Raw genomic sequence first — 16,392 nt, forward strand, 5'->3', positions numbered from 1 at the left:
CTTCCTTCCTTCCTTCCTTCCTTCCTTCCTTCCTTCCTTCCTTCCTTTCTTCGTCATAAACTTATAAACACTGGGGAATACACCTCCATTAAAACTAAAAGTAGAACAAGTGATAACATAATAAATTACTTACTATTTTATAAGGTGACAAAATGCTATAAAGCTAAAGCCATGCAGTTATATTGCAAGTTGTAGATAAAAATACTAAATATATAACCAGAGAAAAGTAAATTACTGTAACTGTTTTCTGCACTCACATATTTAGTACAACATTGTACGCAATGGCTAAGACAGAGAATTAAACTGTTACTGAAGCACTGAAGTCCCATAGTGGGAAAGTACTAAAGAAAGGCCTAACTTTTTCTTTTTTCCTCTTCTCTTCCTCCTCTTTCTCTCCTGCCTCTTTCTAATGCTGACCTGCACCTAAGTTTGCTTTTTCTGGTACTCTGGACTTCCTTACTCCTTTTCTAAAGCTCTCCTACCCCACTGTGTGGTAACTTCTCCGCCATGTGGCTTGACCCCTCCAAGCTGGCTTGACTCAAATAGAATGACTTTCTTTTTTTTCTCTATCTTCCTCCTCCAAGTGGCTGCTGAGATTTGTAGCTTGCCTGCTCTGGGCTTTTTTTTTTTTTTTTTTTTTTTAACTCTAATAAAATTGTCCTCAAGTTTTCTTCAGAGTGTGTTCTTGATATTATTTTATCAAGAAGACTAAGAGCCCCAAGAAGGGACCTAGATTTCTCTGGAAACATTTGGCAACTCAGATGGGACTCTTCAAATTTTCCAGTACCAAAGCCAGGTATCCATCAAAAGCTAAAAGGATTTTTTTTTTAAAAAAAAAAAAACGTGGCATATATGCACAACAATGAATTACTCAATCATGAAGTTAAGAGACGCCTACAGAGACAAGGCAGAAGAAACAGCAGTTCTATCCCAAATTGTATCAGGAAACGAATTGTTCAAGAGGTGGGAAATGAGTGAAGATATGGTCAGAAAGTGGAAATATACAGACCCAAAGCAAGAATGGGAAACAATGGCTCTCAGATATCTAAAATTACTAATAACTGCTAGCAATCAGTCAGGAATCTAAATCTTAGGCTAAAACAAGTAAGTGGGCTTCTGACATGAAAATGACTTTGGGCTAGGACAGGGAAGTTGGCTCAGATATTTTGGTCATCCTGATAATCCCTTAGAAACAGTGATCATGGGAGTGTTCATGGAATTTTGTTTATTGCCTTGTTTGTTCTTTGACTATTTGTGTTTACTGTCTTGCTTGTTCCTTGACTATTTGCATCTATTGTATTGCTAGTTCTTCAACCTAGAACTGACCTTAATACTTGCATGTAATCAAAATGGTATAAAAGCAAAAAGGAGGAGGGGGGATGGGATGGATGTTTTCTAGGGAGGGGAAATGGGGAAAGGGGATGACATCTGAAATGTAAACAAATAAAATATCCAATTAAAAAAAAAGAAAAAAGAAGATAAATGGGCAAAGGATGTAGTTCAGTGGTAAAGTACTTGACTAATATGCAGGATTTCCTAGGTTCTATTCCCAATAATCATACCCTAAATCTCCATTGATGAACATGTATGCACCCATCTATAGAAGATGAAGAAGACCCAGAAATGAGTACTTGTGGTAGTTTGAATAAAAATGGTACCCATAAGGCCCACTCACTGGAGGCTAGGCTTTGAGGTTTCAGGTGCTCCACCCAGGCCTAGTGGTTCATTGTTTCTTCCTGCTGCCTATAGATCCTGGTGTAGAATGCTTAGCTACCTCTCCAGTACCAAGTCTGGCCTATGTGTCACCATGCTTCCCACTATGACAATAATTCACCAAACCTCTGAACTATAAGGCAGCTCAATTAAATGTTTCCCTTTATAAGAATTGCTATGAGTATGGTGTCTCTTCACAGCCACAGAAAACTTAAGATAGTACTTAACTGAGCAAGAACTTTATGGTGATGGGTTTTGTCTTACTTAGGGTTTCTGCTACTATGATAAAGCACATGAAAATGAAAAATATTTATTTCAGCTTATAGCTTCAAATTATAGTGCATCACTGAGGGAAGTCAGGGTAGGAACTCAAACACAGCAGGAACTTAGAAGCAGATGCAGAGGCCAGAGAAGACTGCTGCTTATGGTCTTGTTCCTCATGACTTGCTCAGCCTGCTTTATTTATTTATTTGCAGTATTTAGGACCACCAGTCCAGGGTGGTATCACTCACAGTGAATTAACCCCTCCAACACCAATCAAGAAAATATACCATAGGCTTGCTCATAGGCCAGTCTGATGAGAGCATTTTCTGCCAAAATGACTCTATCTTATGTGAAGCTGACATAAAACTAGTCAGCACAGGAGTAAACATAATTTAGCCCATCTAGACTATTTGCAGGACCAGATTTCCACAATCTAATGCCTTCCTATTCTAAATTTATCAACTCAGTGTGATTTTTATTGTTTTCCTACTCAAAATACAGCCCTGCCTGTGGAGCTTGCTATTTCATTGCAGCAGCATATCATTATGACAATAGCACCCACTTAGACTACACTTTATGGTTGCTAGAGTCTATATTTTACAATGCAGCTTTATCAAAATACAACTAAAAAGTATGTAATTTCAGAAATGTACTTAGAAATGAGTAGTAGCTTTGTATCTCACCTCCTTCTCCTTGTTGAGCAATACCAACTGGCTGTCTGTGAGGATGCAATACTTCCTCTCCCATGATGTTGTCTCAGTGTAGGGTGACTGACCACAAGACAGACGGTGGGTTGGTGGGCCTTTTACATCTGTATAGGAAAGATAAAAACTGATTAATGAAGCATTCTCATGCCTAGTACACCAATAGTAGAGATACAAGATTCTCATATGGTGAATCAATAGAAGTGACTCTAAACATGATCTCAATGATTAAAAACTATTATAATGGGGTAAGGAAGACTTGGTCCTACAATCTGCAAAGAAGCGCAAACATTCCAAGATGAAAACTTACCATAAACTTAATAAAGTCATCAACACAATTGACATTGAGACAATGGGAGGCTGTTTCAGAACTAAAACAATATTACTAAAAATGTAGGAGGAGAGATAACAGAGATAAAAAGAAAAGACAAAGACTTCTAGTCTAGGGATGAAGAGGATTTAAGAATACAATTAATCAAGAATGAGCAAAGTTAAGAGCTGAGTGACTACATCTACAAAATAGATTTATATTCATAAGAATCAGGACTGAAACTATAGCATCACATTACCACTAGAGGCCACTAAGATCTTAAAGCATACAAGAATTATTTCCTCAAGGAAAGATCTAAAGACCTCTCTTGGAAGTGAGGGTGCTTAACATCAAAGTAAAATATGCTAACAATTCCCAAGTCCTGAATGATACTATTATCCTTTGCTCCTTTAAAATGGTTTAATATGAACTGCTGACTCATCTGTACTGTGAAGTGAGAAACATACCTTAATTATAACTACATATTAGATGATTAAATATAACTTTTATGTTAGTTCCTTAAATATATTAAAAGACATTTGGCCACAAAGGACTACTTCCTTTTATAAATATACTAAAGTAATTACTCCAAATACCTTATTACTATTAAGATGTACTAAAATCCAAACTGGTGACAGTAGAAAACAAATACCCACAAGGGCAAGGCCATTGTAAATGGCATAGCTGGCTTTGACTTCAATAAATGCAAATGGTTTCTAACTTTTCAGGTTGCAATTATCCAGATATACAAAATTACAGGCAGATATTTGTAGAAAGCTACAACTCAGTGATCAGAGGACATAAGTACACGTGTCTCCATTCAAATCCTGTAAGTGGTCAAGATTATCTTCATTTTTTTTTTTCTGGCTTAAATCCTTAGCCTCTATGAATCTACTTAAATATGCCTTATTTTAGGGGACTCAGCAATTCCCTCTAAAAATAATTTAGGGTTTAAGAACCAATAATACTAAGAGTTTGCTAGACATAGTGCTGATTCATAGAATCTACTGCCTCAGCCTCCTGTTACTTTTTCTGTTTCTATCTGTTCTATAAAACATATAGCAGTTACATATGGCATTCCAGAATCTTCACTCCATACCTATAGCTTTCCCTTTGTAGCCTAAGTACCTTTCATTGTTAGAACTGCATCTTAAATTATCCTAAAGTTTTTCAAAATTATTATGAAAACCTTAAAATTCCTCCCTCTCCCTTCTTCCCTCTTTCTCCCTCCCTTCCTCCCTCCTTTTCTTTCTTTCCCCAAGTTAAGATTTCTCTGCATAGCACTGGCTGTCTTGAAAAATCACTCTATAGAATAGGGTGTCCTCAAACTCAGAGATCCATCTGCCTCTGCTTCCCAAATGCTGGGATGAAAGGTGTGTGCCACCACCACAAAGCTAATAAATAAATTCTTAACCTTTGGACATGTTTACAATATTCTTATCTATAGTCAAAAGTTATGTCAAAACTGATTGCCGTCATAGGATTTAGACAAATGAATATATTTTATTACAATGTAGGCTTAATTCCACAGTGAATATTAGGAAAACTGAAGTAGAGAAAGATAGGTCTATGTTACATAGAAACACAGTAACCTACACAAGTTTTATTCCAGTGACTAACTTTATTACACAAGGTAGCCATGTACAACCCAACTGTCCACTGTAACTTATGACCGGTACTAAAGCTAGATGGTGTTGATAGGCCTCACTCTTTAAAAATTAGAATTTGAGGCCTTGTATTTATGACAAAGTTCATGTTTCCTGCTAAAAGATAAATCTATATTGGTAAACTTAAGAAAACTTGAATTATCTGTGTGATTCTGAGTACTTAAGCCTCTGAACATTCTTCATCTGTGAACCCTGAATTTTCTTCTAGTTTCTCCATGGTGCTATGAAATGAGTCAACAATAAAGTGTATGGATTCCTAGAATCGTTTTAGTTGGTTGATAACTGCAGGATGAACAGGAAGTATTTTTAAAAATTTGCCTACAATGAGAGATTGATGCGTCATCCCAGAGGTCAGTATTGTTCATTTTTATAGCTATTCCACAAGTTTTTGATAGTTTTATGAATTACATGGAAGAGAGAGAAATAAGTGATTATTTTTGTTCTGTTTATATAACTGGATTAAGTTTTAAGAAATACTTTAACAAAACAAACAGCAATACCTGATGACTTTTAGATGTCTATAGATTTGACTCAGTCACTCTAGCATATCGTGCATGGAGAATTGTAAGAACAGAGCATGCTCAGATCGCTGCCCTACTTCACCTTAACAGTATCGAAAACCTTCATTTTTGACTCTAGTGACTTACTTCTAATTCTGACTTCCAATTATTTTTAGTACCTAAAATTCACTAGAGAAAAGCATAACAGAGTCACAAAGAAGACTCTTAATAGCAAAATTAGAAAAAATTTTAGATTTGCTGTGTCACATTCCTATGAGAATACTAAGGGCATTACATGCTGGCCTCATTACAACAATTAAGTAATTTTAGAAACATTAAGAAGAATCCAAAGTAAACTTCTACGGAAAGCACTTTAAGACTGGATATTACCTTGTAGCTTTAAAACTTATCGATTTTTTTATATGAAGATCTCTTGAGATTGAAAAACTACTAAGAATATATATAGGTTATGTCAACATCTATTATATTAGAAGTTAAAATCTACCAAATACTGATTTTAAAATGCATTTTAATGAAGCAACTATTTTTAATAAAAATATAAAAGAATGGCACTATTTTTACATTTTTTCAAATGTCCTCAAAGACTTGCTGAATAAAAGACAGACTAGTTCATTTATGTTTCTATACCCAATTTATTGCTTTACTTATTTTGATTGACATAGAAGAGAAAATAAGGACTTAGATATGGAGGTTTAAAACAATAGTAGTATTTTAAAATAATTATGGGCATTCTTCAACATAATACCAAAAACTGATAATTTTCGGACAAATAAGTAGGAGTCAGTACAATGTGGAATCTCAAACCACAGTAACAAACTTTTTATATGGATACATTAAAAATAATTGTTCTACAGTGGGAGAGAATGCACCTAGCCTCGCAGAGACTTGATAGGCCAGGGCTGGGGGATTCCAGAGGGCCCTCTCGCACTCAGAGAGGGATTCTGGAATGGGAGGAGGACAGTGAGCAGAATGTAAAGTGAATAAGTAAAAAACTAAAAATAAATAATTTTTTTATGGCTGGAGAGATGGCTCAGAGGTTAAACGCTCTGCTGCTCTTCCATAAGTTCTGAGTTCAGTTTCCAGCAACTACAGGGTGGCTCATAACCAACTATAATGAAATCTAGTGCTCTCTTCTGGCCATGCAGATAGAACACTGTATACAAAAAAAATAAATCTTTTAAAAATTTTTAAATTAAAAAATAACTTTTATATTTTCTTTCGAGTAGCTCTTTTTACATCATATTTATAAGCTTATAAGCATTATGTATTAATCACTTAGAAAACACTGGCTGGCTGGGGTTTTCAGTCTTCCAAATGACGACACTTATATACTATAAAAATATTTACATTCATCAATCTTCACAATCATCTTGCTGTGATCAGAAATGTCTTTGAATTCAGTAAAGATGTCAAGCTCAAGGCAAGCAGATAGACATTATCCAAAACTCTCATTTTCGTCCTGGTCATGAATTTTTCTCTAGCAGTAAATACTATTGCTTGTTTCCCCTGAAATAACAGGATTGTGTCTTTTGTTTTCCAGAAAATGTCTACCATATAGCATATATGGAATGATCATAATCTGTTATAGAATATTATCCTCTGAGTATAACAGCCTTGGTCTAAATTGGAACAGTTGTTACTATTTACAAGAGACCTCTACCTAACATAGGGCTTGTTGACGACTGATGTCCCCTCATAGAAGGAGGGTCACTGAAACCTCCCCTGAGGTTCTGGCAACTCCTCCAGTGTCTCCTGGCTATCTGAATGCAATTCTGTTCTAACTGCCTGTAGCCTTCTGATTTGGGGAAGTGTTAAGGGTATAGAGAAAATAAAGGGTTGACAGAAGGGGAAACTCCACTTATGCAGCTTGGAGACATTATGATCCATGCTTATTAAGACTTTCCAGCTCAGCTGCTTTGGGGTCCTAATGCTCCTGAAAGAAGTCCCTTATCCATGTTCTATTAGTAACCCCCAAAACTCAACAGTTCCCTAAGATGAGCTCTGATGAAACTGTACTTTGATTTGGTATTCGAGCTTAATAAGGATGTGGTAGGTGTTGTTGACATTTTCCGAGGGAAGGAATTCATCCAACTATCTTTCAGTCTTTTGAAAATAACATTAATTTAGAAAGGGAGTCCTGGGACTAAAGGGTCCCACAGATCATACAATAAAATCAACCATCCATATGACAATAAGGCAATGAAGCGTTCCAAGAAAACTAAGCCACGTGTAAATCAATTGAGGGAGTAAAGGAACAGAGGCTTTGACAAATGGGAGGTTAATGTCTACTCTCCTAGATGATACGAATCCACACCAGATTGGCCAAAGTGGAAATAGTATGATAAAGTTCAGGTGATCCAGACTTTGAAACAGGAATCAGGACAGATAATTCTCTTGCAGTCTGTGGTGGAAGAACAGCACAAAAAGAGAGGAGAAAATAAAAGAACAATGAGTACAAAGAAAAGGAATAAATACTCATAAAGTAAATTATGTAACTGATTTAAATTTAATTTTAAATTTTAAAGCAGAAGGCAACACAGTTTTCAAAAAGAGAATAAAAACCTAAAAGAGAAGTTCGTTTGAGAAGATTCAGTGCAATCCATTATTTCCAAGTAATTTCAATATAGCATTTAAAATACTGGATACTTGGTCTACGAGTAAATCTAAACCTTAGACCCTGGTTCCGGCAAATGCTTAACTACCTGACAAGACATTAGTCCTGTTTTGTGTTAGGCCTTCCTTGTTATGAGACAAAAGAGTACTATGGCATCTCACAACATAAAGATGAAGCTGCAAGCTTCATTAGACACAAATAGTGCCTGATGAAATGTAACTTTCCACCCTCCTCACACTCAGGGAAGTATTAAAAAAAACATCCCAAAGAAGAGTTAGTAAAGAGATGTGACTGAAAGGAAAAATGGGAGTGGAAAGAGGAAAGGACAGGCCTAAGGACCATAAAGTAATGCCAAAGAAAGTAAGGAAAAAGGAAGAAAGGGAAGGAGGGAGGGAGGGAGGGAGGGAAGGAGGGAGGGAGAGATGCTGTGGGAAATATATTTGTATATCATTGCATCTTAAAACTCACAAAAGTTGCTTTTAAATTATACATAGCCTTTTACTTTTTATTTCAAAACTGTAATTAGGATGTAACTAAAAAGATGCACTGGAAGTCCCTGCCTTCAGAGTAAGCTTTGGAGGAGTTTTACAGAGACTTGTCCAGGTAATACAGACACTAACATTTCTATCAATCTCAATACCTTTCACCTGTTCTTAGTGCATAAAAACAAAACAAATAAGCACACACCCCTCTCACCAACACACATACACTCTAGTAACAAACAAAACAGCTTGGGAGAATGTATCTATTTATTTTATTTTTAGTAAAGCTTTTTATTTTTAGTAAAGAAATTATAATCTGAACTAATACCTGCCATAAAGTGTTGAGGACATGCAGGTCTGTATTTTCATTTATGTGTGTTTCTATCTTCATATCTGAGCTCACCTGGTTTAGAAGGTGGTGAGCTCTGAAAACTCAATGACCATGACTTGGGTTCAAAACTCAAAGAAAAAGAAATGCTTTATGAAGGCTCAGAACTGGGGTAATCACTGGTTATGAAAGTAAACACAGGGCTGGAGAGATGGCTCAGCGGTTAAAAGCACGGACTGCTCTTCCAGAGGTCCTGAGTTCAAATCCCAGCAACCACATGGTGGCTCACAACCATCCATAAAGAGATTGGATGCCCTCTTCTGGTGTGTCTGAAGACAGCTACAGTGTACTCATAATAAAATAATAATCTTTAAAAAAAATAAAAGAATTTTAAAAAAAGTAAACACAGTGAAATAGTGTTAAAACAGAACAATGCTACTTACATTAGTTTAGAACATTTAATGCTTGAAATATACAAAGAAGTATATTTCTTTTAGCCCAAAACAGTTCTAATCAACATTCGTGATAATACATTTAGCAGGTCAATTTACAAGACACATTTTTAGAAGCAATTTTCCCCAACAGATAGTTTATCTTTGTCACACATCTTTTTTTTTTTTAAAAAAAAAAATGTTCTACCTTTGGTTGTATTCTATAGGCAGTTTTCCTCCCTAGTGCTAAGGACTGAAGTTAGGCCTTTGTGCTTGTTATGCAAGTGCTTTATCACTATACTACATTCTCAGTCCCTACAGGTGACTCTTAGCAATGGCAATAATTACACATGCTGCTCAGGAGCAGTCTATAAGATAATAAAGATAGATAGCCGAATCGTTTTAAGTTACTGTATTAATGGTATCTGCTTACAGCCTCCTGTAGGTACCATATAGGTCTTTTATCATACTTATGCTAAGGTATGTATATACTCATGTATGTACACATGTGTACAGGTGCACTTGTATCTATCTGAATTATTCCTCCCTTTAATTTTTAGATGACATTTATCTCTCTGTATTTATGTCTATACACATATACATGCATGTCACAATGCACATATGGAGGTCAGAGGACAATTTGTGGCAGTTGGTTCTCTCCCTCTACCATATGGGTCCCAAGGATTGAACTCAGGTTGCCAGGCTTGGGCAACTTTACCCCTTTGAGCAATCTTACTGGCCCTCCACCTGACTTTTTGAGACAAGGTGTATTACTAAACCTTTCTAGGTTGATTCTCTATGCCAGATGGCCAGGGAGCTCCAGGGATCTGCTTGTGCCCCCTATCTCCAGGAACTGGAACTGCAAGTGCATGTCACCAAGGATGACAATTATGTATGTGCTAGGCATTCTAACTCAGATCAGCTTGACTGACAGAACTATCTTCCCCTAGCCTTCACTGTTTTATTTTTTTTAAGATTTTATTTTTAATTTTAAATTATTTATTGCATGTAGGGTTAAGAAGCACAGTGGGTGTGGACCTAAGCGTAGTGCCCTTTGAGACCAGAAGAGGCTTTCAGATTCTCTAACTGACCTGGGTGTTGGGAACCTAACTCTGATTCTTCAGAAGAGCCCTGCATGCTCTTAACTGCTGAGCCATCTCCACAGCCCCTCTCCTTTATTTAATTCATTTTTTTTAATCCTTAAAGCACAGAAAGAAAAGTCAATGCCATTCAAGTCATTAATTTAATTTTTCTCTTCATTTTCATCTACGCTCTAGTCTACTGAAATTTCAGAACGTACCCCGCTACCAGAACACCCAAATTTTGTCAGAATGGTAACCTGTGTTGCCTGTGAACTTTCCTTTGTCCTGACAAACAATGAAACCTAAGAAATAAAGACATTGCTGGGCAGTGGTGGCACACACCTTTAATTTCAGCACTTGGGAGGCAGAGGCAGGTGGATTTCTCAGTTCCAGGCCAGCCTGGTCTACAGAGTTAGTTCCAAGACAGCTAGGGCTACACAGAGAAACCTTGTCTCGAAAAAAAAAGAAAAAAAGAAAGAAAGAAAGAAAGAAAGAAAGAGAGAGAGAAAGAAAGAGAGAAAGAAAGAAAGAAAGAAAGAAAGAAAGAAAGAAAGAAAAGAAGAAAGACATTAATGACAAGCCAATATGCTTAAGATACAAATTTACCAAGTAAAAATATGTCTCTACATTACTGAAAACTCACTATGATATCATACCATTTATTAAAACAAATTTATATTACATCTTTTTACCTTACAAAACCATTTTATTTCTCAACCACAGTCTTAATTTCCATATTACCTGAACATTGGTATCTAGTCAGTAAGACCCCATGCTCACCATTACCCTTCATAAGAGGGAGAGGGGAAAGACAGGAGAGAAGGGAGAGGTGGGAGATAGGGAAGAGGGGAGACAGGGAGAGGGGAGACATTGGAGAGAGGGGAGAGGGGAGATGTGGGAAAGAGGGGAGGCATGGGAGACAGGGAAGAGGGGGAAGTAGGGGAGCGATAAAAGACAGGAGAGAGAGAGGATATAGTGTACTTCTTTCTGGTACTTTCCTTTAGTCTAACATTTGGAGGCTCTCTGTGGCTGCACTCTCAATCTCAGCAGTAGGATAATTCAGCACAGATTTGGAACACTAAGCACAAGGCCGAATGAGTTCTCTAATAACAAGTATTAAGGTCTATGAAGGGAAAATTTAATTTTGGTTTAAAAAATTTTTTCATTGTGAAGAAGGAAGCATTTCCCTGAACAGCAGCACTCACTTGAATTTCCTATTATCTAAGTATTTTATAGCTGGGATCTGAAGCAATTCCTATGAGGGTCCTACCTTGCTGCTTCCACATCTAGCTGTGCCCTGGCCCTGATCACAATGCTGTCAACAGCAAGAAGAGAAAATTACATGCTTGTCTTTCACTTCTCAGACATGTATTAAAAAGATTAAGTCTCATAACTCCCACATTGGGTCAAGCACTGCTTAAGCAACTATATGACCTGATATCTAAATTGAGTTTATGAATGATGCCAATGTCAAGATGATAAATGTCAGTTTATTGTAGTCTATATTTTAGAAGCAATAAATTAAATATTGTTCCTATTAAATCTCTTAATAGGAAAATAGAAAAATTCAAAATGCACAAAATAATCCATTTATATTTTAACTCTAAGAGGGAAAAACAATCTGTATGTAATTTTTTTCATAAAGTATGATATTGTACTAAGTATAAAAAATAGTGGTCTGGAGCCGGGCAGTGGTGGCACATACCTTTAATCCTAGCACTTGGGAGGCAGAGGCAGGTGGATTTCTGAGTTTGAGGCCAGCCTGGTCTACAGAGTGAGTTCCAGGACAGCCAGGGCTACACAGAGAAACCCTGTCTCAGAAAACCAACCAATCAACCAACCAACTAAGCAAACAAATAAACAAATACAAACAAACAAACAAACAAACTGGTCTGGTTGTTTAAAACCTGACCATTGTGATTTGTTATTATAAAATGACCAAAACTCTAGGTCCTTTTCGATCTACCAATTTGTTACAGGTAGAAAATTAACTATACTAAGAATCTCTAAGAATGGCACTTCCTTTGGACTCAAGTTACTAGCGAACCGTGTCTCAGCCTCGCCAGGTACCAGTCTCCCGCGCGTTGCAAAAAGCGGCTGTGACGCGACGGAAGTAATTCCTTCCTGTGCCCCGGAACCCACGGGGGAAACTACTAAAGTTCCTCTGGGATCAAATAGAATTTTATAAGAACATAATGGATGGAGAGGAGAAAACCTACGGTGGCTGTGAAGGCCCTGATGCTATGTATGTGAAATTAATATCTTCTGATGGTCATGAATTTATTGTAAAACGAGAACATGCATTAACATCAGGAACAATAAAGGCCATGTTGAGTGGTCCAGGTCAGTTTGCCGAGAATGAAACCAACGAGGTCAATTTTAGAGAGATCCCTTCACATGTGCTATCGAAAGTGTGCATGTATTTCACCTACAAGGTCCGCTATACTAACAGCTCCACTGAAATTCCTGAATTCCCAATTGCACCTGAAATTGCACTGGAATTGCTGATGGCTGCGAACTTCCTAGATTGTTAAATAAAATAAATTATAATAAACTGTTAAAAAAAAAAACAAAAAAACAAAAAAAAAAAAAACAAAAAACAAAAAAAAAAAGAATCTCTAAGAATGTCACATGTATCCACTTTATTATATTTAGTGCCTCTTCCTATTTTAACATATCCCATACTTCTCTCTATTTGAGTTTAATCTCACTTTTCTGTAGGGGCAGATGCTGTGGGAGGCCAGAGCTGGTAAGGGAATGTGATTCTTATTGGGGAGGGGGAAGAGAGTAAGCAGTTTATCACTGTTGAGCTATCCCTGTCTGAGCTTTTAAAAACTGGCATGCACTGTGACATTATCTCTACCTAAGAAAGCAGACAAGACGTAAAGGTCTGGCAACATGGGCTTTTAGTGGCTCTACCTTTCTCTAAAGCACAGTACCAACCAATACAAAATCTGTATATACCTTTGCTGAATTGTAACCTGTTTGAATCACAAATCACTGCAAGCACAGTGAAAACAATAACAGTCTTCTTTAAAGAATCTAGTCAGCCATTGTTAAAGGAACAACTTAATTCCAGCACTCAAATGCAAAGGCAGGAAAATTGCTGTAAGTTCTAGGCTAGCCTAGTCTAAATAGAGAGTTCCAGGATAGCCAGGAGAACACAGAGAGGTCCTTTCTCAAAAAATAAAAAAAGATGTCTGAAACTGTTAGCCTATAGTTGTATGTGTACTTACGTGCATGTGTGAATACCTTGGTAACTTAAAAATACAAAGGCAAGCAGAAAATAACATTTGTGAAAGAGTTGAAAGTCAAATGTCTTGTGATCAAAGGTTAGATGGAGATGGGATGTGTGTGAGAGTAGGAAAACAAGATGGTCTTTTATTCATGGAATCTGGAGTGGTACAACTTATTATATTTTAAATTAAACTTAAAAGTAGCATTGTCTACCTTAATAGCTAGGTCCTGTCAAATTACAAAATGGTTAAAAGGAAACTCCAAATTACAATGCTTAACATCAACCTCAAGAACAAAAAAGAAAAACATTAAAGCCCTCAATATCTCTATAATTTCACCTCTACTATGGTGCAGAGAATAAGTGATATCCAAAAATTAACTCTACATGAGTCTTCAGAGGCCTAACCTCACTATTAATATTTATAACAATATGACTAGGACATTGCCTATTTGGGGGTGGGTGGTTTAAGTCTATTTAAAAACCATAGGAATCATATCTATTTGAAGCCTGCTTTTAATGTTATAGAGTAAAGCTTCTCAAAAGGAGGATATCCTAATCACTGTTTCATTGCTCTCAGGAGACACCATGACAAAGTCAACTAGTATAAAAAAAATTGCACTTAACTAGGGTATTGCTTCAAGTTTCAGAAGTTTAGTCTATTATCATCATGGTGGAAAGCATGGTAGCACTCATAGTACTGGAGCAGTAGCTGAGAGCTACCATGTCCTGATCTGTGGGCAGCTTACCAAACACAGAACTTTGGCAGTACAAAGCTCAAGGTTACATTGGAGCCCTGGCAAGACCTATGTCTCCATTGTAGATTATTTGATAAAGGTATTTCACACATTAGAAAGAAGAATAATTTCTGCAACATAGAGAAATGGCCAGTAAATGTTAGAAATCATTTTATTGTTGGTCAGAAGCACCAAAGTCAAGAGCTTATTAAAAGATTTTTAGAGAAAGCCTAACTACCTGAAAAGGAATCTCTGTGATGTCACTTTTCAACCATGACTCCTGGTCAAGACACTTTGGATGCTCAGTTTTCTCAACTTGAAAATGAGAATAATTTAGTTTTAACCTCTTGGAGATATATAAGAATTGATGACAAATATCAAACATTACAAATAGTGCCTGGTATTTTAAGAGTGAGCAACTAGTCTTTTTACTTTATACATCTAATAAAATGAATTTGTTTGTTATTCCTACCTAAAAATATTAATGCTAAAAAAGCAGAGCAAAACATGTATGTAAGGAGAACACAGTTTTAAACTGAATATTTGTCAGGATTCTACAATGAATAAAAACACTTTTTTTGGTTTTGTTTTGGTTTTGTTTGTTAAAATAATCTGGGGAGGAAATATTGCACAGGTTTGCCTTACCAAAAGAAAACTACTCTGATTCCATCAAATAGACCTTGGTACACTACTGCACCAAAACACTGTGCATCATTCTGAATGCAAATTTCACAAGGGAAGAAAAAGCAGCTTAATAATCTACTAACTCCTCTCAGATGAGAGAAAGAAAAGATGATTAAAAAGGAGAACAATCTTTATAATGGTGCTGTTTTAAACTCACCAATGGCTTCCGAATTTCCCAGCCTCATAAACCTCTAAGCACAACACAGATGACAGCTATACTTGGAAAGAGTAACTAATCCTAAATAAATTTAAGTTTTTTTTTAAAAAGTGTGTGTTTTGCAAATGTAATCACAAGAACATATAGCACTGAGAAATATGGGGACAGTATTATTTAAGTTGAATCCAAACTCAAAAGATTTTTCACTTCTTAAAATGAAAGCCAAAAAGACACACACACACACACATACACACACACACACACACACACACACAGAGAGAGAGAGAGAGACAGAGAGAGACAGAGAGAGACAGAGACACAGAGAGAGAGAGAGAAGCAAGCATACACACATATGCCAACATGCTTGAAACCCTAAAAACTATCTGAATTCCTCTATATAGCCAAATACAAGAGATATTGATTGTGTGTATCTATAAGTTGTACAAAAGCACCATTGGTATAAAAAGTGGTTAGTTTCCAGGGAAACAAACTTCAAGGAATATCCTATGGTTATACAATGCCCAAGAGCATATCTTATAACCAACACAAGAAACTTACTCACTCTCTCTCTCTCAGGCAATTTCTATCAAAAAAAGAATGGGGATTTTGCAACCAATAATTCATTCAAATAATATAATAATGTCCCTCAAGCATTCAATTATTCGTGTTTATATTTTCAATATGACTAGAAAAGAAGATTAAGAATTACATGAAACATCATTGTATGTTTTAATTCAAAGCACACAAACACTTAAATTAATCCTTACATCTAATTCCTCTGTGCTGTGCAGAAACATAAAGAGTAATTTCCTAGTCATAAGCCATTCCTGGAAAATTTTTTTCACTGTCTAGTAATAGACTTGAATTCATTTATAAACTTAATGTTTATTCTAGCTAGAATAATCATTGAAACACAGAAGTATAGGATCAGCATCAGGTTATTAACTACATGACTGTTAAAAGTCTAACAAGCCTACAAGTTCTTAAAGTCTCTTGCTAAAAGGTATTCTAGAAGAGCTTAGAGATGGCTCAGTGGTGTTTTTGCAAAGGATCTGGGTTCAGCACCCAAATAGTAGAACATGGCCATTGCTAACTCTAGTTCCAGGGGACTCAATGCCCTCTTCTGACCTTTACAGCACCAAGTATGCCTGTGGTACATATGCATACATGCAGGCAAAACATTCATACACATGAAATAAATAGGTCCTTTAAAATGTCAAAAGAGAGGGGAAAAGGGTACTGGAGCACACCTGTAATTCCAGTACTCAAAAAAGGGACTGTAAGTTCACAGGCAGCCAAGGCTACAGATCAGTTCCAAAAACTAAAAGAAATTAAAGAAAGGAAAAGAGGAACAGGAAAAAAAGAAAATTAAAAAAGAAAGAAAAAAGAGAAAACAGAGAGGGGAAAGATGGTTGTGTACAGCAATACAGCATATAAACCAAGCTCTTCTGTAACTAAATATA

At 36.4% G+C, this 16,392-nt stretch overlaps 2 protein-coding genes across 3 annotated transcripts in view; one reads left to right on the forward strand and one right to left on the reverse strand.

The window, feature by feature from the left end:
• The window catches only part of Rasal2 (RAS protein activator like 2), a 258,472-nt gene that overhangs the window by 152,231 nt on the left and 89,849 nt on the right, over nt 1–16,392 (reverse strand). For both annotated transcript variants that reach the window (XM_028758525.1, XM_028758517.1), the window contains exon 2: nt 2,661–2,788. In XM_028758525.1, coding sequence (XP_028614358.1) covers nt 2,661–2,788 — 128 coding nt within the window. The remainder of the gene's footprint in view (nt 1–2,660; nt 2,789–16,392) is intronic.
• Nucleotides 12,156–12,670, forward strand: LOC114613280 (elongin-C). Its single transcript, XM_028758535.1, has 2 exons — nt 12,156–12,182; nt 12,263–12,670. The coding sequence occupies exon 2, from the start codon at nt 12,312–12,314 to the stop codon at nt 12,648–12,650; it is 339 nt and encodes a 112-aa protein (XP_028614368.1). The 5' UTR covers nt 12,156–12,182; nt 12,263–12,311; the 3' UTR covers nt 12,651–12,670.

Source organism: Grammomys surdaster, unplaced genomic scaffold, assembly GCF_004785775.1.
Source record: "Grammomys surdaster isolate TR1022 unplaced genomic scaffold, NIH_TR_1.0 130, whole genome shotgun sequence".
Taxonomy (NCBI): Eukaryota; Metazoa; Chordata; class Mammalia; order Rodentia; family Muridae; genus Grammomys; species Grammomys surdaster.

Excerpts from the sequence above, each read along its gene's own strand:
- LOC114613280 (XM_028758535.1), top strand. The coding sequence starts at position 12,312 with ATGGATGGAGAGGAGAAAACCTACGGTGGCTGTGAAGGCCCTGATGCT.